The 24,991-nt window shown below is 39.7% G+C and overlaps 1 protein-coding gene across 6 annotated transcripts in view; it reads left to right on the forward strand.

Moving 5' to 3' along the window:
• Positions 1–24,991, forward strand: part of EPB41L5 (erythrocyte membrane protein band 4.1 like 5) — a 171,883-nt gene that overhangs the window by 131,202 nt on the left and 15,690 nt on the right. For all 6 annotated transcript variants that reach the window (XM_069577819.1, XM_069577822.1, XM_069577823.1 and 3 more), the window contains exons 19-21: positions 11,167–11,295; positions 14,187–14,251; positions 23,427–23,517. In XM_069577819.1, the coding sequence (XP_069433920.1) occupies positions 11,167–11,295; positions 14,187–14,251; positions 23,427–23,517 (285 nt within the window). The remainder of the gene's footprint in view (positions 1–11,166; positions 11,296–14,186; positions 14,252–23,426; positions 23,518–24,991) is intronic.

Below are 24,991 nucleotides of genomic sequence, written 5' to 3' on the forward strand. Positions count from 1 at the left end.
TTAAAGATACATACTTCCAGCCATTGATATGTGATAAATATTTTTTTAATTAAAAACGCAATAATATTGTTCTATAGCTGCTGCTGCTGCTATTAAGTTGCTTCAGTCGTGTCCGACTCTGTGTGACCCCATAGACAGCAGCCCACCAGGCTCCCCCGTCCCTGGGATTCTCCAGGCAAGAACACTGGAGTGAGTTGCCATTTCCTTCTCCAACGCATGAAAGTGAAAAGTGAAAGTGAAGTCGCTCAGTCGTGTCCGACTCTTAGCGACCCCATGGACTGCAGCCCACCAGGCTCCTCCCTCCATAGGATTTTCCAGGCAAGAGTACTGGAGTGGGGTGCCATTGCCTTCTCTGGTTCTATAGCTAATCAATTGTAATCTCTTTATTTCAATAACACATGATCATTAATAGTTAAATGGCATGCATAGGTCAACGTTGTGTTTACTCAGTCTCCTATTAGACATTTCACTAATTTTCACTGTCATAATCAGTGTTGTGATAAACAGTCTTATAAATAAATATCCTGCATTATCTTTGATTATTTTCCTAGGAAGTAGAGTGTTAGGTTCAGGAATTCCCTGGTGGTCCAGTGGTTAGTATTCAGTTCTTTCACTGCTGCGGGCCTGTGTTCAATCCCTGATCTGGGAGCTAAGATCCTGCAAAAACCACTTGGCATGACAGAAGTGTTAAGTCAAATTTCAGAAATAATTTTAAGGCCTTTGGTACTTTTGCAAAATTGCCTTCAGAAAGATGGTAACAATCACAGGTACTTTTGTGATGTGTGCATTGAATCCTTGATTTTTAATATACGCAGGAAGAGAAATATCTGCCTAGGTCTGTGGCAGGTTGCTTTGAGATGCTGTGATATGCAGATATAAATGTTGAGCAAATAATAGAAAGTCTGCAATGTAATTCTCTCTGAAAAGAAAATGTCAGTGCATTTGAACTAGCCATTCTTGTTCAGTCGCTCAATCATATCCAACTCTGCAACCCCATGGACTGCAGCATGCCAGGCTTTCCTGTCCTTCACCATCTCCCAGAGCTTGCTCAGACTCATGTCCATTGAGTCAGTGATGCCATCCAGCCATCTCATCTTTTGTCCTCGGTGGGCTTCCCTGGTGTCTCAGACAGTAAAGAATCCACCTAGAATGTGGGACACCTGGGTTTGATATCTGGGATGGGAAGATCCCTTGGAGGAGGAAGGGAGGAATCCTCTTGGACAGAAGATCCTGGCAGTATACAGTCCATAGGGTCACAAAGAGTCAGACACAACTGAGTGATTGAACTAGCTATGCTGTGCTATTTTTCCTGCCTTCATCAGTCAGTTCAGTTGCTCAGTCGTGTCCGGTTGCGACCCCATGGACTGTAGCATGCCAGTCTTCCCTGTCTACCGCCAACTCACAGAGCTTGCTCAAACTCCTGTCCATTGCATAGGTGATGCCATCCAACCGTCTCATCCTCTTGTCATCCCCTTCTCCTCCCACCTTCAATCTTTCTCAGCATCAGGGTCTTTTCTAATGAGTCAGTTCTTGTCATCAGGTGACCAAAGTATTGGCGCTTCAGCTTCAGCATCAGTCCCTCCAATGAATATTCAGGACTGATTTCCTTTAAGATTGACTGGTTGGATCTCCTTGCAGTCCAAGGGACTCTCAGGAGTCTTCTCCAACACCACAGTTCAAAAGCATCAATTCTTCGGCGCTCAGCTTTCTTTATGGTCCAACTCTCATATCCATACATGACTACTAGAAAAACCATAGTTGGAGTATACGGAACTTTGTCAGTAAAGTAATATCTCTGTTTTTAATATGCCATCTATGTTGGTCATGGCTTTTCTTCCAAGGAACAAGTGTCTTTTAGTTTCATGACTGCAGTCACCGTCTGCAATGATTTTGGAGCTTAAGAAAATAAAGCCTTTCACTGTTTCCATTGTTTCACCATCTATTTGCTGAGAAGTGATGGGACCTGATGCCATGATCTTAGTTTTCTGAATGTTGAATTTTAAGCCAGCTTTTTCACTCTCCTCTTTGACTTGCATCAAGAAGCCCTTTAGTTCCTCTTCACTGTCTGCCATAAGGGTGGTGTCATCTGCATATCTAAGGTTATTGATATTTCTCCCAGCAATCTTGATTCCAGCTTGTGAGTCATACAGCCCGGCATTTCACAGGATATACTCTGCATGTAAGTTAAATAAGCAGGGTGACAATATACAGCCTTCTTGTACTTGTTGCCCAATTTGGAAGCAGTCTGTTGTTTCATGTCTGGTTCTAACTGCTGCTTCTTGACCTGCATACAGATTTCTTAGGAGGCAGGTTAAGTGGTCTTGTATTCCCATCTCTTTAACAGTTTTCCACTGTTTGTTGTGATCTACACAGTCAAAGGCTTTAGCATAGTCAGTGAAGCAGAATGTTTCACGTTCCAGATTTTTTTCTGGAATTCTCTTGCTATTTCTGTGATCCAGTGGATGTTGGCAATTTGATCTCTGGTTCCTCTTCCTTTTCTAAATCCAGCATGAAATCTGAAAGTTCTTGGTTCACCTACTATTGAAACTTAACTTGGAAAATTTTGAGCATTGCTTTGCTAGCATGTGAGATGAGTGCAATTGTGCAATAGTTTGAACATTCTTTGGCATTGCCTTTTTTTGGAATTGGAATGAAACCTGACCCTTTCCAGTCCTGTGACCACTGCTGAGTTTTTCAAATTTGCTGGCATGTTGGGTGCAACACTCACAGCATCATCTTTTAGGATTTGAAATAGATCAGCTGAAATTCCATCACCTCCACTAGCTTTGTTTTTACTGATGCTTCCTAAGGTCCAGCTGACTGCACTCCAGGATGTCTGACTCTAGGTGAATGATCACACCGTCATGGTTATCTGGGTCATTAAGATCTTTTTTGTATAGTTCTGTGTATTCTTGTCCCCTCTTCTTAATATCTTCTGCTTCTGTCATGTCCATGGTGTTTCTGTCCTTTATCTTGCCCATCTTTGCATGAAATGTTCCCTTGGTATCTCTGATTTTCTTGAAGATATCTCTAGTCTTTCCCATTGTATTGTTTTCCTGTGTTTTTTTCCATTGATCACTGAGGAAGGCTTTCTTATCTCTCCTTGCTATTCTTTGGAATTCTACATTCAGATAGATATATATTTCCTTTTCTCCTTTGCCTTTTGCTTCTCTTCTTTTCTCAGCTATTTTTAGGTCTCCTGAGACAATTACTTTGCCTTTTTGCATTTCTTCTTCTTGGGGATGGTTTTGATCACCGCCTCCTGTACCATGTTACAAACCTCTGTCCATAGTTCTTCAAGCACTCTGTCAGAAACAGTCCCTTGCATCTATTTGTCACTTCCACTCTGTCATCATAAAGGATTTAAGTTTAGTGGTTTTCCCTGCTTTCTTCAATAAGTCTGAATTTTGCAATAAGGAGTTCATGATTTGAGCCACAGTTGGCTCCCAGTCTTATTTTTTGCTGACTGTATAGCGCTTCTCCATCTATGGCTGCAAAGAATATAATCAATCTGATTTCGGTATTGACTGTCTGGTGATATCCATTTGTAGAGTCGTCTTTTGTGTTGTTGGAAGAGGGCATTTGCTATGACCAGTGCATTCTCTTGGCAAAACTCTGTTAGCCTTTGCCCTGCTTCATTTTGTACTCCACGGCCAAACTTGCCTGTTAGTCCAGGTATCTCTTGACTTCCTACTTTGGCATTTCATTCCCCTGTGATGAAAAGGACATCTTTTTTTTGGTGTTAGTTGTAGAAGGTCTTCTAGGTCTACATAGAACCTATCAACTTCAGCTTTTTTGGCATTAGTGGTTGGGACATAGACTTGGATTACTGTGATACTGAATGGTTTGCCTTGGAAACGAATAGATATCATTCTGTCATTTTTGAAATTGCACCCAAGTACTACATTTCGGACTCTTGTTGACTGTAAGGGCTACTCCATTTCTTCTAAGGGATTCTTGCCCACAGCAGTAGATATAATGGTCATCTGAATTAAATTCACCCATTCCGGTCCATTTTAGTTCACTGATTCCTAAAATGTCAATGTTCACTCTTGCCATCTCCTGTTTGACCACTTCCAATAAACTTTAATGTATGGACCTAACATTCCTGGCCTCTTATTGAGGTATAATTGACAAAATTTAAATGCATTTTAAATGTGCCATTTGATAAATTAATAGAAGTATACATTGTGAAATGATTCCTACAGTCAGATTGACGGTTAACACATCCTCACCTCACTTTAGTTAGTTTCCTTTTTGTTTGTTTTTTTTGGTGAGAACACTTGAGATCTACTTTAAGAGTCCACATTTAAGTAATACCATGAAGTGTTTGTTATTCTCTATCTGACTTAGTTCACTTAGCATAATTCCTTCTAGCTTTGTCTGTGTTGTTAAAAATGGCAGGATTTCCTTCTTTTTAAAGGTGGAACAATATTTCATTGTGTATGTATATTTATGTGTGTGTGTCTGTGCCTTTTACATCTTCTGTATCCTTTCATTTGTTGATGGACATTTAGGTTATTTCCATGTCTTGGCTGCTGTGCATAACGCTGAAGCGAACATGGGGGTGCAGATACCTATTTGGGATCGGGAATTTATTTCCTTTGGATGTGTATGCAAAAGTAGCATTGCTGGGTCATACGGTGTGAAGTAGTCATGACTGAAAAAGGATATAGGGTCTTCTTTCAATCACTGGGAACCATTCTGTAGTCTTGGAAGATACAGTCTAGTACAAACTAGTGATTCTCAAAGTTTTATATCAGAGTCACATGGGAAAGCTTGTTAAACATTCAGATTTGGGGATCCTACCCAGAGGCAGGTATGTGGAGACCACACTAAGAAAAACCAGATTAGAAGAAGCACATAGTTAAATTTTTTCAAATCTGAACAAGCGGTGCAATGTGTAATCCTGTATGTTGGCAGATGGCCAGTTTTACAGAACAAAAGCTATATCTGAGACTAAGAAAATGTTTAGAATGAGTGTGTTAGTTCAGTTCAGTTCGTCAATCAGTTGTGTCTGACTCTTTGCAACCCCATGAATTGCAGCACGCCAGGCTTCCCTGTCCATCACCAACTCCCGGAGTTCACTCAGACTCGAGTCCATCGAGTCAGTGATGCCATCCAGCCATCTCATCCTCGGTCGTCCCCTTCTCCTCCTGCCCCCAATCCCTCCCAGCATCAGAGTCTTTTCCAATGAGTCAACTCTTCCCATGAGGTGGCCAAAGTACTGGAGTTTCAGCTTTAGCATCATTCCCTTCAAAGAAATCCCAGGGCTGATCTCCTGTAGAATGGACTGGTTGGATCTCCTTGCAGTCCAAGGGACTCTCAAGAGTCTTCTCCAACACCACAGTTCAAAAGCATCAATTCTTTGGCGCTCAGCCGTCTTCACAGTCCAACTCTCACATCCATACATGACTACTGGAAAAACCGTAGCCCTGAGTAGACAGACCTTAATGTCTCTCGTTTTGAATATACTATCTAGGTTGGTCATAACTTTCCTTCCAAGGAGTAAGCATCTTTTAATTTCATGGCTGCAGTCACCAACTGCAGTGATTTTGGAGCCCCCAAAGATAAAGTCTGACACTGTTTCCACTGTTTCCCATCTATTTCCCATGAAGTGATGGGACCAGATGCAATGATCTTAGTTTTCTGAATGTTGAGCTTTAAGCCAACTTTTTCACTCTCCTCTTTCACTTTCATCAAGAGGCTTTTTAGTTCCTCTTCACTGTCTGCCATAAGGGTGGTGTCATCTGCATATCTGGGCTTATTGATATTTCTCCCAGCAATCTTGATTCCAGCTTGTGTTTCTTCTAGTCCTGCGTTTCTCATGATGTACTCTGCATATAACTTAATTAAGCAGGATGACGATATACAGCCTTGACGTACTCCTTTTCCTATTTGGAACCAGTCTGTTGTTCCATGTTCAGTTCTAACTGTTGCTGCCTGACCTGCATATAGGTTTCTCAAGAGGCAGGTCAGGTGGTCTGGTATTCCCATCTCTTTCAGAATTTTCCACAGTTTCTTGTGAGCCACATAGTCAAAGGCTTTGGCACAGTCAATAAAGCAGAAATAGATGTTTTTCTGGAACTCTCCTGCTTTTTCCATGATCCAGCGGATGTTGGCATTTGATTTCTGGTTCCTCTGCCTTTTCTAAAACCAGCTTGAACATCAGTGAGTTCACAGTTCATGTATTGCTGAAACCTGGCTTGGAGAATTTTGAGCATTACTTTACTAGCATGTGAGATGAGTGCAATTGTGCGATAGTTTGAGCATTCTTTGGCATTGCCTTTCTTTGGGATTGGAATGAAAACTGATCTTTTCCAGTCCTGTGGCCACTGCTGAGTTTTCCAAATTTGCTGGCATATTGAGTGCAACACTTTCACAGCATCATCTTTCAGGATTTGAAACAGTTCAACTGGAATTCCATCACCTCCACTAGCTTTGTTCATGGTGATGCTTCCTAAGGCCCACTTGACTTCTCATTCCAGGATGTCTGGCTCTAGGTGAGTGATCACACCATCATGGTTAACTGGGTCATGAAGATCTTTTTTGTACAGTTCTTCTGTGTATTCTTGCCACCTCTTCTTAATATCTTCTGCTTCTGTTAGGTCCAGACCATTTCTGTCCTTTATTGAGCCCATCTTTGCATGAAATGTTCCCTTGGTATCTCTAATTTTCTTGAAGAGATCTCTAGTCTTTCCCATTCTGTTCTTTTCCTCTATTTCTTTGCATTGATCGCTGAAGAAGGCTTTCTTATCTCTTCTTGCTATTCTTTGGAACTCTGCATTCAGATGCTTATATTTTTCCTTTTCTCCTTTGCTTTTTGCTTCTCTTCTTTTCACAGCTATTTGTAAGGCCTCCTCAGACAGCCACTTTGCTTTTTTGCATTTCTTTTCCATGGGGATGGTCTTGATCCCTGTCTCCTGTACAATGTCACGAACCTCATTCCATCCTCATAGTTCATCAGGCACTCCATCTATCAGATCTAGGCCCTTAAATCTATTTCTCACTTCCACTGTATAATCATAAGGGATTTGATTTAGGTCATACCTGAATGGTCTAGTGGTTTTCCCTACTTTCTTCAATTTCAGTCTGAATTTGGCAATAAGGAGTTCATGATCTGAGCCACAGTCAGCTCCTGGTCTTGTTTTTGTTGACTGTATAGAGCTTCTCCATCTTTGGCTGCAAAGAATATAATCAATCTGATTTCGGTGTTGACCATCTGGTGATGTCCATGTGTAGAGTCTTCTCTTGTGTTGTTGGAAGAGGATGTTTGCTATGACCAGTGCATTTTCTTGGCAAAATGTCTTTGCCCTGCTTCATTCCGTATTCCAAGGCCAAATTTGCCTGTTACTCCAGGTGTTTCTTGACTTCCTACTTTTGCATTCCAGTCCCCTATAATGAAAAGGACATCTTTTTTGGGTGTTAGTTCTAAAACGTCTTGTAGGTCTTCATAGACCCGTTCAACTTCAGCTTCTTCAGTGTTATATAGTAAGGACAGGGCTTCTCAGGTGTCACTAGTGGTAAAGAACCTGCTTGCCAGTGCAGGAGATGCAGGAGACACAGGTTCAGTCCCTGGGTTGGGAAGATCCCCTGCAGGAGGAAATGACAACCCACTCCAGTATTCTTACCTGGGAAATCCCATGGAGAGAGGAGCCTGGCAGGCTCTGGTCCACAGGATCGCAAGAAGTTGGACGTGATTGAAGCGACTTAACACAGCACATAGTAGGGATGATGGTGATGGTGATTGTTATTATTGATTGTCATTTATTTTAAATTAGGTAAATTAAATCAGCTGTAGTGTAGATAATTAAAATTATTATTAATTTTTCTCCCATTTCTTTTCATAATAGTTAATTTATGTTGTTGTTTTTTTTTAATTTTTTTTTTATTTTTTAAATTTCAAAATCTTTAATTCTTACATGCATTCCCAAACATGAACCCCCCTCCCACCTCCCTCCCCATAACATCTTTCTGGGTCATCCACAAGCACCAGCCCCAAGCATGCTGCATCCTGCGTCAGACATAGACTGGCGATTCGATTCAAATGATAGTATACATGTTAGAATGTCATTCTCCCAAATCATCCCACCCTCTCCCTCTCCCTCTGAGTCCAGAAGTCCGTTATACACATCTGTGTCTCTTTCCCTGTCTTGCATACAGGGTCGTCATTGCCATCTTCCTAAATTCCATATATATGTGTTAGTATACTGTATTGGTGTTTTTCTTTCTGGCTTACTTCACTCTGTATAATCGGCTCCAGTTTCATCCATCTCATCAGAACTGATTCAAATGAATTCTTTTTAACCGCTGAGTAATACTCCATTGTGTATATGTACCACAGCTTTCTTATCCATTCATCTGCTGATGGACATCTAGGTTGTTTCCATGTCCTGGCTATTATAAACAGTGCTGCGATGAACATTGGGGTACATGTGTCTCTTTCTATTCTGGTTTCCTCGGTGTGTATGCCCAGCAGTGGGATTGCTGGGTCATAAGGTAGTTCTATTTGCAATTTTTTAAGGAATCTCCACACTGTTCTCCATAGTGGCTGTACTAGTTTGCATTCCCACCAACAGTGTAGGAGGGTTCCCTTTTCTCCACACCCTCTCCAGCATTTATTGCTTGCAGATTTTTGGATCGCAGCCATTCTGACTGGTGTGAAGTGGTACCTCATTGTGGTTTTGATTTGCATTTCTCTAATAATGAGTGATGTTGAGCATCTTTTCATGTGTTTGTTAGCCATCCGTATGTCTTCTTTGGAGAAATGTCTATTTAGTTCTTTGGCCCATTTTTTGATTGGGTCGTTTATTTTTCTGGAGTTGAGCTGCATAAGTTGCTTGTATATTTTTGAGATTAGTTGTTTGTCAGTTGCTTCATTTGCTATTATTTTCTCCCACTCAGAAGGCTGTCTTTTCACCTTGCTTATATTTTCCTTTGTTGTGCAGAAGCTTTTAATTTTAATTAGATCCCATTTGTTTATTTTTGCTTTTATTTCCAGAATTCTGGGAGGTGGATCATAGAGGATCCTGCTGTGATTTATGTCTGAGAGTGTTTTGCCTATGTTCTCCTCTAGGAGTTTTATAGTTTCTGATCTTACATTTAGATCTTTAATCCATTTTGAGTTTATTTTTGTGTGCGGTGTTAGAAAGTGATCTAGTTTCATTCTTTTACAAGTGGTTGACCAGTTTTCCCAGCACCACTTGTTAAAGAGATTGTCTTTTCTCCATTGTATATTCTTGCCTCCTTTGTCGAAGATAAGGTGTCCATATGTGTGTGGATTTATATCTGGGCTTTCTGTTTTGTTCCATTGATCTATATTTCTGTCTTTGTGCCAGTACCATACTGTCTTGATGACTGTGGCTTTGTAGTAGAGCCTGAAGTCAGGCAAGTTGATTCCTCCAGTTCCATTCTTCTTTCTCAAGATTGCTTTGGCTATTCGAGGTTTTTTGTATTTCCATACAAATCTTGAAATTATTTGTTCTAGTTCTGTGAAAAATATGGCTGGTAGCTTGATAGGGATTGCATTGAATTTGTAAATTGCTTTGGGTAGTATACTCATTTTCACTATATTGATTCTTCCGATCCATGAACATGGTATATTTCTCCATCTATTAGTGTCCTCTTTGATTTCTTTCATCAGTGTTTTATAGTTTTCTATATATAGGTCTTTAGTTTCTTTAGGAAGATATATTCCTAAGTATTTTATTCTTTTCGTTGCAATGGTGAATGGAATTGTTTCCTTAATTTCTTTTTCTACTTTCTCATTATTAGTGTATAGGAATGCAAGGGATTTCTGTGTGTTGATTTTATATCCTGCAACTTTACTATATTCATTGATTAGCTCTAGTAATTTTCTGGTGGAGTCTTTAGGGTTTTCCATGTAGAGGATCATGTCATCTGCAAACAGTGAGAGTTTTACTTCTTCTTTTCCAATTTGGATTCCTTTTATTTCTTTTTCTGCTCTGATTGCTGTGGCCAAAACTTCCAGAACTATGTTGAATAGTAGCGGTGAAAGTGGACACCCTTGTCTTGTTCCTGACTTTAGGGGAAATGCTTTCAATTTTTCACCATTGAGGATAATGTTTGCTGTGGGTTTGTCATAGATAGCTTTTATCATGTTGAGGTATGTTCCTTCTATTCCTGCTTTCTGGAGAGTTTTTATCATAAATGGATGTTGAATTTTGTCAAAGGCCTTCTCTGCATCTATTGAGATAATCATATGGTTTTTATTTTTCAATTTGTTAATGTGGTGAATTACATTGATTGATTTGCGGATATTGAAGAATCCTTGCATCCCTGGGATAAAGCCCACTTGGTCATGGTGTATGATCTTTTTAATGTGTTGTTGGATTCTGATTGCTAGAATTTTGTTAAGGATTTTTGCATCTATGTTCATCAGAGATATTGGCCTGTAGTTTTCTTTATTTGTGACATCTTTGTCAGGTTTTGGTATTAGGGTGATGGTGGCCTCATAGAATGAGTTTGGAAGTTTACCTTCCTCTGCAATTTTCTGGAAGAGTTTGAGGAGGATAGGTGTTAGCTCTTCTCGAAATTTTTGGTAGAATTCAGCTGTGAAGCCATCTGGACCTGGGCTTTTGTTTGCTGGAAGATTTCTGATTATAGTATCAATTTCCGTGCTTGTGATGGGTCTGTTAAGATTAATTTATGTTGTTTTAATTGTGATCTTCATTCAGTGGACTTGTGCTTTATTTTATCATTTTAGTAAGCTTTTACCTGCGAGTGGCCTCTTTGTGGCCAAATAACTTAAGTCTCAAGCACAGTCATCTACCCAGTAACAGCTCTAGGGATCAGCCTGTGTAGGGCCCGACCTAAAATCCAGTTGAAATTAATTACTGCAGATGGCACACATTCCTCATGTGTGGTTTAATTCAGGCATTTTTCCAGGGTGGTATCATTAGTTATTCAGTTGGCTTAAAGACAAAGACAACAGATGGCTGGATGATTTTCAGGGGTCCCTACCTTATTTGTGATTACTGATCTTAGTTCAAAACCTCAAGTAAGAGCTGACTCCTCCTGGAATAAGACGGCTGCCTGAGACACACGACTCCCCGGTTGTCTGAATAGGAACTTTCATCAGTCCTTTTCTGTTTCCATTTAGTTGAATCCTCTCAGAGTTGCTTACAGTGTGTTTTTAATATCCAGGAGGAAGTGGTAAAGTTAACCGAGAAATGTCTGAATAATGCCATCGACAGCCCAGCGCTGAATACCAGGAGAGTTCCTCCTGACTTGAAGAGTAATATTTTGAAGGCTCAGGTAGAAGCAGTGCAGAAGGTAAGCTGCCTTCACTAGGGTCCCACTGAAGTGGAGGGAGACCCTGTGGAACAAGGAACACACACAGATGGTGGACATGAGTGAGCTGGCTGGTGATGAGACAGAGAGGGTAAAGCCAGGAAACATGCTCAAGGTGGCAGATGCCTTCCCATCTCTGAAATCTATTCCGGGTGGATTAAGATGGGGCAGCCATGAAGTAAGAAGAATAAAGGTTTTTAAAAGTCAAATTCCTATAGAAGTGAGTCCCTAATCTTTTGTCATTTATATAGCTAAAAACCCTAGAGTGATTTTAGGTCTTTATCAATTCACTTTTCCTCCCACCCTTCTATCCCAATTCAGCAAAATTATTAGCTGAATAGCTGATTCAGCAAAGTTATTAGTCATGTTATTAGCAACTGAGTGATGGTTGCAAGACGAAGAGTTGGTTGTGACATCTTGTGAAGGACGCAGTGTGTAGAGACCAGCCCCCAAGAAGTTAATGGCCTCCATGCTCTCAAAATCGGCTTTTCCTTGGCCCTCCCACCTGTCAGGTTTACCCTCTGTGCTGAAATAGGGCAGAAGCCTGTCTTACTGCATCCTGTTGTCAACGAGGATTTCCCAGGACCTTGTTGTTGAGAAGAGGCTCCTTACCCATCCTGTCCCAGGCACAGGCCTTGAAGAGAACTGGAAGAACTCGAGGAATGTTGTTCGTGTGCTTTCTGTACCTTCTCACCCAAATGTAAACATAAAACATAAATGTTTACATATAAAAATAATTACGAAATATGTCAGTACAGGCTCTGGAATTAGACAGCTAGAGTTTGAATCCTGTTTCTTATCTACCACCTACTAGCTTTGGGACTTGGCAAATTAGTTTATTTCTCTGAGCCTCAATTAAATTATGTTTAAAAGGGGGTAATGGTAATACATAACCTAAGGTGGGTTATAAGGATGAAATAAAATAATAAATATGAAGGCCATGGAGTGACTCCTGGCAGGCACATAGTGAGTGTTTAGCAAATATTGATCCCAGTGCTGATACTGCCTCTTGTAGCAGCAGAGGTGGTGGCAGCTGTCGTCACCTGACGCTTCAGTTGTATTTCTGAGTCTATCTTGACTCAAACAAGAGAAAAATAACTTCAATAGCTCTAAATGAAAGAGATTTTGTTTTATAGTTTAAAATCATCCTACAAGGAAAAACTCAGGACCAGATGCCTTCACTGTTAAGATTACTGAACAATTTAAGGAAGAAATAATAACAATTCTTCATAAGCTCTTGCAGGAAATAGAAGAGCAGGGAGCATGTCCCAGCTCACTTACAAGGCTGGTTTTACCCTGATACCAAAGCCGGAGAGAGATTGTACAAAAAAAAAGCTGCTACAGACCGAAAGTCCTAAACAAAATAGAAGCAGATCTTACTCAACAATTAATAAACAGGACAGTAACCATGGCCAAGAGTTTATCTTGGGGAAAAAGGTGGTTTATCATTCAAAAACCAAGTATAGTTCAACATATTAAAAATTAAGGAAACTTGTCTCCATTTATATGGAAAGGACATTCCACAGAATTTAAGACCTGATCATGATAAATGTTCACAACAAAATAGGAATAGAGTAGAACTTCAGCTTGATAAAGGGTGTCTATGCAAATAATGTATAGCTGACCTCATACTTCATAGCTAAAGTTAACAACTGACCATCCCTGTGTGGGCAGTAATGGACTGCCTGCAATGCACATGGCTGGTAAGAACATAAAATATTACAGGTACTTTAGAAAAGAATTTGGTAATATATTAAACATACACTTCTTGTATGACCCAGCAGTCCTACTCCTAGGTATTTATCCAAGAGAACTGAAAACATAGGTTCATACAGATATTGGTACATGAATGCTCTGGCATCTTTGTTTGTAGCAGGTAAAAACTAGAAGTGATTCAAATGTCCATCAGCAAGGAAACAGATAAATAAACGGGCTACATCTGTAAAGTGGGAAGCTACTCAGTACGTAAAAAGGAATGTGTTAATGCATGCAACACCATGGGTGAACCTCAGAAACATCATGGCTCTCTAGAGGGAAGCACAGAAGACAGGTGTTATAAATCCATTTATATAAACTATAGTGCTGCAGCTACTGAAGCCCACGTACCTGGAGCCTGTGCTCCACAAGAGAAGCCACCACAATGAGAAGTCCATGCACTGCAACGAAGAGTAGCCCATGGCCACTGCAGCTAGAGGAAACCTGCATGCAGCACAAAAACCTGCCAGCCAGAAAAAGAGGACAGATCATGGCTGGCTGCGTGTGTGGGTTTTTGCTGGGATTGCATTGGAAACCTCAAGGGAACATGTAGGGGCAGGGGGCATGTTATATATGTTGATTGTAGTGTTAATTAGGTACCCCTGTATATTTTTCAGAATTCATCATCATACGTTGAAAATGTGTGGCATTTTGCTGTATGTAAATGATACCTCAATAAAATTAAGGGAAAAACTGACTTCTTCAGAAAGAGTTTTTAGAATTCTCTTCTGAAATATTCAGGGAAAAATAAAAAGCCAAATACACAGCTTAACATCTGTTTCTTCTTTTGATAAATTTGAAAAATTTTGGCATTGAATCTTTTTGGATTCTGTGTATATTGACCAACATACAGGTGGTGTCTTAAATCATGGAGAGCTGTCTTGTAAAGCATATGGATTTGCATACCTATATATTGAAATGGGCACTTGGTGTATGAGTTCAGGTGAATAGGACTGCACTGGGTGCAGTTAACTGATGTTTCCATGAATGAGGTATGATTACCTCTTTCTAGAACAGAAGCAAACTGGCATTTCTATTTTTACTGCAAAGGAATATAAATTTCTTCTTATTTTAGTATCATCGATAGAGATTTAATTTTTGTGATTTCCTTTTCTTAGGTTACAAGAGAAGATCACTTATTAAGTCATAAAAATGCCAGTGTTCAGGATGCTTCCGCAGACAGGTAGAGTGCTGGGGAGATGGAAGTAAACTGATATTCTTTTCCTCTTACCTTTCTTTGGGGGGTACTTTTTTTTCCCCTCTTTTCAAGTTTGTGACTGCATGGTTTCAGAGTATCTGTTGGAAAGATAGTTTGACTCACTCTTCTATCCATTAATACATAGCTTCTTAAGCCCTACTTTGAAGATACTCCTAATTAGTCTTTTTTCATTCTCATTCTTCAGCTGATTGAAACCTTTGAAGACATTTTTAATGTAAGGTACTTGATGAGGTATATGTGCAATATCTCTCAGGTGTGGCAGTTGTCTTGGTGCCATCCTGTCAGCACAATGGGTTGTTTCTATAAACTTTGTTTCTGCAGGCTCTCACGCGACGCACCCAGGTGTCTTTACAGTCCCCTTTGAGTTCTTTCTGCCTGTCTTTTCTTGTTGACTAATACACCATTTATTTATCTTACTAGATTTCTGCCCCCTGCTCTATGCCAGTTTGTTTTGTTCATCTCTCTGTATCTAGTGTTCTGTGCTTAGTTGGTGCTAAACATTGTTGAGTGAGTATTCTGATTAATGCTGTTCAGTTCCAGGTGCTGTCATCAACATAACACTTAAGTGCATGCTTTGTATAGAGGACTTTACAGTTAGTACTCAGCAAACTTACTCACTGGTGATCAGGGTACAACTGGAATTCCAGCTTAACCTTTTATTAATTCTAATGAATCAGTTTTCCCATATCATTTAAACATTATTTATTTATTTTGCTGCATCAGGTCTTAGTTGCAGCATGAGGGATCTTTGTCTTGTTAGGCGGGATCTTTCAGTGCAGCACATGGACTCACTAGTTGCGGTCCATGGACTTCAGTAGTTGCAGCACATGGGTTCGTTTGCCCTGTGGCATGTGGGATCTTAGTTCCCTAACCAGTGATCAAACCTGAGTCCCCTTCCTTGCAAGGTGGACTCTTTACCGCTGGACCACCAGGGAAGTCCATTGCACACAACATTTTTAATACTACTGTTATTATTGAAGCCTTTAAGGGGAACTTAATCATAAACTTTTTTTGTGAAGAGGGGAATAATGAAGATGTAACTACCCAGTTGTTTGTCAGAAATTTCACCAAAGCTAGAAAGATGTTAGAATATCCAACTTCCAGATTTATTTTTCTTCATGGCTGTTGGTGTTTTGATTATCTATTTTCCTTCCAACATTTGAGATGGATCCTTTAAAGCAGAAATCCCCAACCTTTTTGGTTCCACGGACCAGTTCCATGGAAGACAATTTTTCCATGAACCAGGGGTAGGGGGGATGGTTTTGGGATGATTCAAGCACATTACATTTATTGTTCACTTTATTTCTATTATTATTACATTAGTTTTGCCTCAGATCATCAGGCATTAGATCCCAGAGGTTGGGGACCCCTGCTTTAAAGAATACTCACGTTCTTATATACTTTTATGTAAACTTGGGTCTGTTTCTGGGTCTTTTCCTTTCCAGTTACTCTGATTTTTCTTCCCCTTGCCATACTAGACTTTTAAAAAATTGCTGTACCCCGCTTCTAAAAGGGAATATTTCAGGCATACAGAAAGCTTTAGAGATTGCATAATACATGTCTGTGCACCAGCTGTCAAGCTTTGTCACATTTTCCTATTTTGCTATAGTAGACTTAGATCATTTTTCTTTTATCTTTTTTATAAAGTTATCGTTCCCGTGCATTTACACTTTATAGGTGTGCAATGTAGTGCTTTTTAGTACTTTGACAGAGTTGTGCAACCCTTACCACTGTTAATTCCGTAATACTGTCATCACACCTAAAAGAAGCATTCTCCCTGTATGAGTCTCTCTACTTCTTTGTCCAGCACCTGGCAACCACCCATCTGCTTCCTGCCTGTACTGGATTTTCCTACTTTGGATGGTTCGTATAACTGGAATTGTACAAATATGTGCAAATATGTCTGACTTTTTTCATTTAGCATAATGTTTTCAAGGTGTACTCATGTAGCATGTTTCGGTACTTCATAGCTGAATGATAGTCGATTGTGTAGATATGCCATATTTTGTTGATCCATGTGTCGATGGATATTTCCGTTGTTTGTTGTTTAATCACTAAGTCATGTCCAACTCTTTTTGCAACCCCATGGACTGTACCTTGCCAGGCTCCTCTGTGCATGGGATTTCCCAGGCAAGAATACTGGAGTGGGTTGCCGTTTCCTTCTCCAGGGGATCTTCCTCACCCAGGGATGGAACCTGCCTCTCCTGCACTGGCAGGTGAATTGTTTACCACTGAGCCACCTGGGAAGCCTTTGTTGTTTCTACTTTGTGGCTATTTTGAATAAGGTAGTTCTTGAATATTTACATACAAAAAATTTGTAGACTTGCTTTCAGTTCTCTTTAATATGTGCCCAGGAGGGTTGTTGCTCAGTGGTAACTATTTTTAGCTTACTGAAGACCTGCCAAACTATCTTCCAAGGCAGCTGTGACATTTTCCAGTCCCATCCGCAATGTATGATCATTTCTGTTTCTCAATATCCTTGCCAGTGTTTATTATTCTCCATTTTAAAAATTATACCCATCCCAGTGAATATGAGCTACAAAACCCTTTGTGGTTTTAATTTTCATTTACCTTAAGAGTAATGATGTTATTGTATGGCAGAAACCAATACAACATCGTAATGCAATTATCCTCCAATTTAAAAAAAATAATGATATTGAACATTTTTTCTGCTTTGAAGAAATTTCTGTTCAAATCATTTGTTTTTGTAATAACAGCTTTATTAAGATAAAATTCAAATACTATGCAATGCACTTCACCCATTTACAGTGTACAGTTCAGTGGTTTTTGTTTTGATATATCTGAATTTTAAAATCTTTTTAAAAAATTTATTTATTTTTTATTGAAGGATAATCGCTTTATAATATTGCTTTGGTTTCTGCCATACATCAACATGAATTAGCCATAGATATACATATGTCTCCCCCCTCTTGACCTTCCCTCCCACCTTCCCCCACCACTCTAGGTTGCTGCAGAGCCCTGGTTCAAGTTCCCTGAGTCATATAGCAAATTTCCACTGGCTGTCTGTCTATTCTGTATGGTAGTGTATACGGCTCCATGCTACTGTCTCCATTTGTCCCACCCTCTCCTTCCTCCCTGCCACCCATGTCCGTAAGTCTGTTATCCATGTCTGCGTCTCCATTGCTGCCCTGCCAATAGGTTCATTGACACCATCTTTCTAGATTCCATATATGTGCATTAATCTACGATGTTTGTTTTTCTCTTTCTGACTCACTTCACTCTGTGTAATAGGCTCTAGGTTCATCCACCTGATTAGAATAGACTCAGATTCATTCCTTTTTATGGCTGAGTACTATTCCAGTGTATCTACGTACCACAGCTTCTCTATCCATTCATCTATCAATGGACATCTGGGTTGCTTCTGTGTCCTGGCTATTGTAAATAGTGCTGCAGTGAACACTGGGGGTACACATGTCCTTTTGAATTTTGGTTTCCTCAGGTAAATGCCTAGAAGTGGTATTGCTGGGTCATATGGTAGTTTTATTCCTAGTTTTTAAAACAGTCTCCATACTGTCTTCTGTAGTGGCTGTATCAGTTTACATTCCCACCGACATTGGAGGGTTTATCTATTTATTTACTTTTGGCCTTGTTGGGGGTCTTCATTGCTGTGCCTGGGCTCTCTCTAGTTGCACTGAGTGGGGGCTACTCTCTAGTTGTGGTGCGCGGACTTCTCACTACAGTGGCTTTTTTTGTTGTAGAGCATGGGCTCAGTGGTTGTGACTCTCAGGCTCTAGAACATGGGCTCAGTGGTTGTGGTACATGGGCTTTGTTGCTCTGTGGCATGTGGGATCTTCCTGGATCAGGGATCGAACTGGTGTTGCCTACATTTCGAGGCAGATTCCTAACCGCTGGACCGCCAGAGAAGCCCACGGTTTCTTCATTTTAACTGCCACAGTATATTCATTCTTTTACTAAAGGACAAATAAATGCTTGTTACAAGTTAACATTGTACATGTTCTTCCATATACACATATGTTGTAAGGATTTTTTCATTTGCTTTCTGTGTTTTGTAGCAGTGTAAACTACATAGGACTAATCTCTCTTTTTTTGGTTTGGCCTCAGGATTCTTATTCATTGATTTACAATATTATATTTGTTTTAGGTGTACAATGTAATGATTAAATATTTTTATGGATTATATTTTTACAATTATAAATTATTGGTTATATTTATATTCTTGTAACTTATGTATTTTATACATAGTTAAGTTGCTCAGTCATGTCTGACTCTGCGACCCCATGGACCACAGCACACCAGGCCTCCTGTCCATCACCAACTCCCAGAGTTTACCCAAACTCTTGTCCATTGAGTCAGTGATGCCATCCAGCCATCTCATCCTCTGTCATCCCCTTCTCCTCCTGCCTTCAATCTTTCCTAGCATCAGGGTCTTTTCAAATGAGTCAGCTCTTCCCATCAGGTGGCCAACGTATTGGAGTTTCAACTTCAACATCAGTCCTTCCAGTGAACATCCAGGACTGACCTCCTTTAGGATAGACTGGTTGGATCTCCTTGCAGTCCAAGGGACTCTCAAGAGTCTTCTCCAACACAACAGTTCAAAAGCATCAATTCTTCAGCACTCAGCTTTCTTTACAGTCCAACTCTCACATCCACTACTTGACTACTGGAAAAACCGTAGCCTTGACTAGATGGACCTTGGTTGGCAAAGTAATGTCTCTGCTTTTTAATATGCTGTCTAGGTTGGTCATAACTTTCCTTCCAAGGAGTAAAGCGTCTTTTATACATAGTAGTTTCTGCTTATTGATTTCCTACCACTATCCACCCCCTCCTCACTTAGCTCATCTCACTGGTAACCTCTAGTTCTCTATACCTGCAAACTTCTTTCTGACTTACTTCACTTATATATTCATTTGTTTGTTAATTTTTTTAGATTTCACATGTAAGTGATAAAGTACAGTATTTGTCTTTCTCTGACTTATTTCACTAAACATAATACCCTCTAGGTGCATCCATGTTGTTGCAAATTTTCATTTTTATGGCTGAGTAATATTCCATTACATATATACACACCACATTTTCTTTATCCATTCATCTTGATGAACACTTAGGTCACTTCTATATCTTAGTTATTGTAAATAACCCTGCTGTAAACACTGAGGGGGCACATATCTTGTTAAATTAGTGTTTTTTTTCCTTCAGATATACACTCAGAATTGCTAGATCATATAATAGTTCCAGTTTGTTTTTTTTTGAGGAGCTGCTGTACTGTTTTCCATAGTGGCTGCAACAGCTTCCATTCCCACCAGCAGGGAATTTCCACCAACAGGGAATTCCCACATCCTTTCCAGCATTTGTTATTTCTGTTCTTTTTGATGATAGCCATGCTGACAGGTGTGCGGTGATGTCTCATTGTGGTTTTGGTTTGCATTTCCCTGATGAGCAGAGACGTTGAGCATCTTTTCGTGTACCTGTTGCCTATTTGTATATATCTTCTCCGGAAAAATGTCTGTCACATCCTTTGCCCACTTCACCACCAACCCCCGCCCCCCACTGCCCACGCTCGATTTTAATTGGTTTATTTGTTTTTATTAAATAGAGATGTTTGAACCATTTCTGTTTTGAGTATTAACCCCATACTGGTCGTAGCATTTGTAGATATTTTTTCATTCTGTTTTCTTCATTTTGTCAGTGGTTTCCTTTGCACTACAAAAGCTTTTAAGTTTAAGTAGATCTCATTGTTTATATTTTTGCTTTTGTTTCCTTTGCTTTGAGACAGATCCAAAAAAAATATTGCTACCTTTTATGTCAAAGAGCGTTCTGCCTGTGTTTTCTGCTAGTTTTATGGTTTCTGGTCTTACCTTTATTTTTTTAATCTGTTTTGGGTTTATTTTTGTATATGGTATGAGATGTTCTAATTTCATTTTTACATGCAGCTGTCCAGGTTTCCAGCTGCTGTTATTGAAAAGACTGTCTCTTCCCTGCTGTATGTTCTTGCTTCCTTTATTTTGGCTTAATTGACCAAAAGTGCATGGCTTTATTTCTGGGCGCTCTATTCTGTTCCATTGATCTATATGTCTGTTTTTATGCCAGTACTATACTATTTTGATGACTGTAGCTTAATGGTATAGCTTGAAGTCAGGGAGTGTGACTCCTCTAGCTGTATTCTTTTTTTCTTGATTACTTTGGCGATTTGGAGTCCTTCATATAAATTTCCATATAAATTTTATGCCCCAACCACTAATGCCAAAGAAGTTGAACAGTTCTGTGAAGACGTACAAGAGCTTCTAGAACTAAAACCAAAAAAAGATGTCCTTTTGATCGTAGGGGAATGGAATGCAAAAGTAGGAAGTCAAGAGATTCCTGGAGTAACAGGCAAGTTTGGCCTTGGAATACGGAATGAAGCAGGGCAAAAACAGTTTTGCAAAGTGAACACACTGGTCATAGCAAACACCCTCTTCCAACATCACAAGAGATGCCTGTACACATGGACATCACCAGATGGTCAATATTAAAATCAGATTGATCATATTCTTTGCAGATGAAAATGGAGAAGCAGTATACAGTCAGCAAAAACAAGACTGGGAGCTGACTGTGGCTCAGATCATGAACTCCTTATTGCCAAATTCAGACTGAAATTGAAGAAAGTAGGGAAAACCACTAGACCATTCAGGTGTGACCTAAATCAAATCCCTTATGATTATATCATGGAAGAGACAGATAGTTTAAAGGGATTATATCTGACGGACAGAGTGCCTGATGAACTATGGACGGAGGTTCGTAACATTGTACAGGAGGCAGTGATCAAAACTATCCCCAAGAAGAAGAAATGCAAAAAGGCAAAATGGTTGTCTGAGGAGGCCTTACAAATAGCTGAGAAAAGAAGAGAAGCAAAAGGCAAAGGAGAAAATGAAAGATAAACCCTCTGAATGCAGAGTTCCAAAGATCAGCAAGGAGAGAGAAGAAAGCCTTCATCAGTGATCAATGCAAAGAAATAGAGGAAAACAATAGAATGGGAAAGACTAGAGATCTCTTCAAGAAAATTAGATACCAAGGGAACATTTTATGCAAAGATGGGCACAATAAAGGACAGAAATGGTATGGGCATAACAGAAGCAGAAGATACTAAGAAGAGGTGATAAGAATATACAGAAGAACTATACAAAAAAGATCTTAATGACCCAGATAAACACAATGGTATGATCACTCACCTAGAGCCAGACATCCTGGAGTGCAGTCAAGTGGACATTAGGAAACATGACTGTGAACAAAGCTAGTGGAGGTGATGGAATTCCAGCTGATCTATTTCAAATCCTACAAGATAATGCTGTAAAAGTGCTGTACTCAATATGCCAGCAGATTTGGAAAACTCAGCAGTGGCCACAGGACTGGAAAAGGTCAGGTTTCATTCCAATCCCAGAGGCAATGCCAAGAATGATCAAACTATGACACAATTGCATTAATTTCACACTCTAGCTAAATAATGCTCAAAATTCTCCAAGCTAGGCTTCAACAGTCCTGAACCAAGAATTTCCAGATGTTCAAGATGAATTTAGAAAAGGCAGAGGAACCAGATCCAATGCCAGTATCCATTGGATCATATAAAAAGCAAAAGAATGCCAGAAAAACATCTACTTCTGCTTCATTGACTACGCTAAAGCCTTCGACTGTGTGGATCACAATAAACGGTGGAAAATTCTTAAAGAGATGGGAATAGCAGACCACCTTACCTACCTCCTGAGAAACCTGTATGCAGATCAAGAAGCAGCAGAACCAGACATGAAACAACAGACTGATTTCAAATTGGGAAAGGAGTACGTCAAGGCTGTTTATTGTCACCCTGCTTATTTAACTTATATGCAGAGTGCATCATGCCTAATGCCAGACTGAATGAAGCAGAAACTGGAATCAAGATTCCTGGGAGAAATACCAATAACCTCAGATATGCAGATGATACCACCTTTTTTAATGGCAGAAAACGAAAAGAAACTGAAAGAGTGTCTTGATGAAAGTGAAAGAGGAGAGTGAAAAAGCTGGCTTAAAACTCAACATTCAAAAAGCTAAGATCACATGAAGTCCCATCACTTCATGGCAAGTATATGGGGAAACAGTGGAAACAGTGAGAGGCTTTATTTTCTTGGGCTCCAAAATCACTGCAGATGGTAATTGCAGCCATGAAATTAAAAGACGCTTGCTTCTTGGAAGAAAAGCTATGACCACTGTAGACAGCATATTAAAAAGCAGAGACATTACTTTACTGACAAGTTCCGTATACTCAAAGCTATGGTTTTTCCAGTAGTCGCGTGTGGATATGAGAGTTGGACCATAAAGAAAGCTGAGCGCTGAAGAACTGATGCTTTTGAACTGTGGTGCTGGAGAAGACTCTTGAGAGTCCCTTGGACTGCAAGGAGATCCAACCAGTCAATCCTAAACGAAATCAGTCCTGAATATTCATTGGAAGGACTGATGCTGAAGCTGAAGCTCCAATACTTTGGTCACCTGATGAGAAGAACTGACTCATTGGAAAAGACCCTGATGCTGAGAAGGATTGAAGTCAGGAGGAGAAGGGGATGACAGAGGATGAGATGGTGGGATGGCATCACTGACTTGACGGACCTTAGTTTGAGCAAACTCAGGGAGATGGTGAAGGACAGGGAAGACTGGCGTGCTGCAGTCCATGAGGTCGCAAAGAGTCAGATAGACTGAGCAACTGAACAACAACAGTGTTTCCATCTATATTTTAGGATTACTTGTCCTAGTTCTGTGTAAAGGCCTGATAGGCATTTTGATAGGGATTACATTAAATCTGTAGATAGCTTTGGATAGTGTGGACATTTGGCAATATTAATTCTTTTAAGACATGAACATGGGATATCTTTCCATTTCTTTGCATCATCTTCAGATTCTTTCATTCATTTCAGAATACAGTTTTCAAAATAAAGGTCTTTTACCTCCTTGATTAGGTTTATTCCTAGATATTTTATTATTAGTACAGTTCTAAATGGGATTGTTTTCTTGATATCTCTTTTTGATAATTTGTGTGTTGAAAAGCAGGATTTATTTCTTAAAGAGTTCGTTTTTCTTCTTCCTGAGGAGGCTGCTTGTGACCCCTGTGTCACTTCTATCAGTCCTCCATGATGTGAACATACCTTTCTCTTCCTAGTGGTGAATTAAATGAGAACACTGTGCCCGTCCGTGGAGACTCTCTGGCTCTGATGCGAACCACACCTGCAGAAAGTGGGTCTGCTCTAAAGGTAACAATTACTGCCACTTTTTAAGGTTTCTCCTCACATTCTACTGAGTTGAATCTTGGTTTTACAGGACATCTGGTGAGTTCTGATGGACACCAGAACTTAAGCTGTGAAAAAAGCACTGAACCTCACTTCTCTAGGGAGAATCCTATGATCAAATCCTATTGTCAAACCCTATTGTCAAACCCAGGAGTAGCTCAGGGTTTCTTCTCCATATTTGAGTTATTTGTTGTTATTTTGTCTTTTAGATGATCTGTTATTTTTGGTTTTGTATGCTGATTCTACTTCCCTAGTGTCTGAAACAGAACACTGCACATAGTAGGCAGTAAATAAGTATTAATTGATCAAAAGTAACATTCTGAAATTGTGTTATAACCAGCTTATCTCAAATCCTACCTTTCTTGTATCCACTTGTCATACACCCATTATTTAGTTGCTGACTTGTGTCCGAGTCTTTTTGCAACCCCATGGACTGTCACCCACCAGGCTCCTCTGTCCGTGAGATTTTTTAGGCAAGAAAACTGGAGTGCTTTCCCATTTCCTTCTCCAGGGGATCTTTCTGACCCAAGTATCAAACCTGCAGGTGGATTCTTTACCACTGAGTCACCTGGGAGGCCCCACATACCCCTACCAGTTCAGAAATCATAGAAACCCAGTTCATTGCCCTGGGAATGTTTTAATTTGCAATTTAAGCAACAAATTATTTTTGTAAATGAACAGTTACCATTTGTTCTTGTATTGCATAAGCACATTTATAATAGAAATTTACCAAATATTTTATAAAAAGAAAAAAATTAGCAATTACTTGTATTCCCTCTAGTCAAAAACTTTGGGGTTTTAAAAAAGGAACCTAAAATATTTTCAATCCGGAGATTCCTTTCTGCTAATGAAAATCCTAAAATGATATGTTGACATGTTTAATCATTGAAAATCATTAGGTAGAACCTCAGATGTGTTTTGAAACAGAGAAGGACATTTGTCCTCCAAATTTATTGCATATTGTGTACCAGGATAGCATGCTAGGCTTTGAAAATTAAAAAATGACTGAGACACGGCCTCTTCTTTCAAACTGCTTTATAGTACAGTTGGAGAGAGGATTTTAATACATTGTGGTGGAGATATGCACAGGCTCTTTCGGGGCTCACTGGGTCACACAGGGTAAGAAGGAGTGGGATAGGAGGAGGGAGATATGAGAAGGGAGAGGACAGTTACTTCATATGTGGGATTAAAATTCAGTTAACACTGAACTGGAGATGTACCATGGCCTGAGGACAGACAGACAGAAATGTATAAATAAAGGGTACACCGTGGGTACTTACTCTCTTATTTCCAGACTTGAATTTCATCTTTTATCCTTTTAACATTCTTCCTGTGCATTCCCCCAACACATACACACGCACTGCTGTACAGAACCCTGTTTGTATAAGGTACTTCAAATATTGATTAGACAAAAGTATTAAAGTTTGTGGGGGAAATT

Source organism: Ovis canadensis, chromosome 2 (assembly GCF_042477335.2).
Source record: "Ovis canadensis isolate MfBH-ARS-UI-01 breed Bighorn chromosome 2, ARS-UI_OviCan_v2, whole genome shotgun sequence".
NCBI lineage: Eukaryota > Metazoa > Chordata > Mammalia > Artiodactyla > Bovidae > Ovis > Ovis canadensis.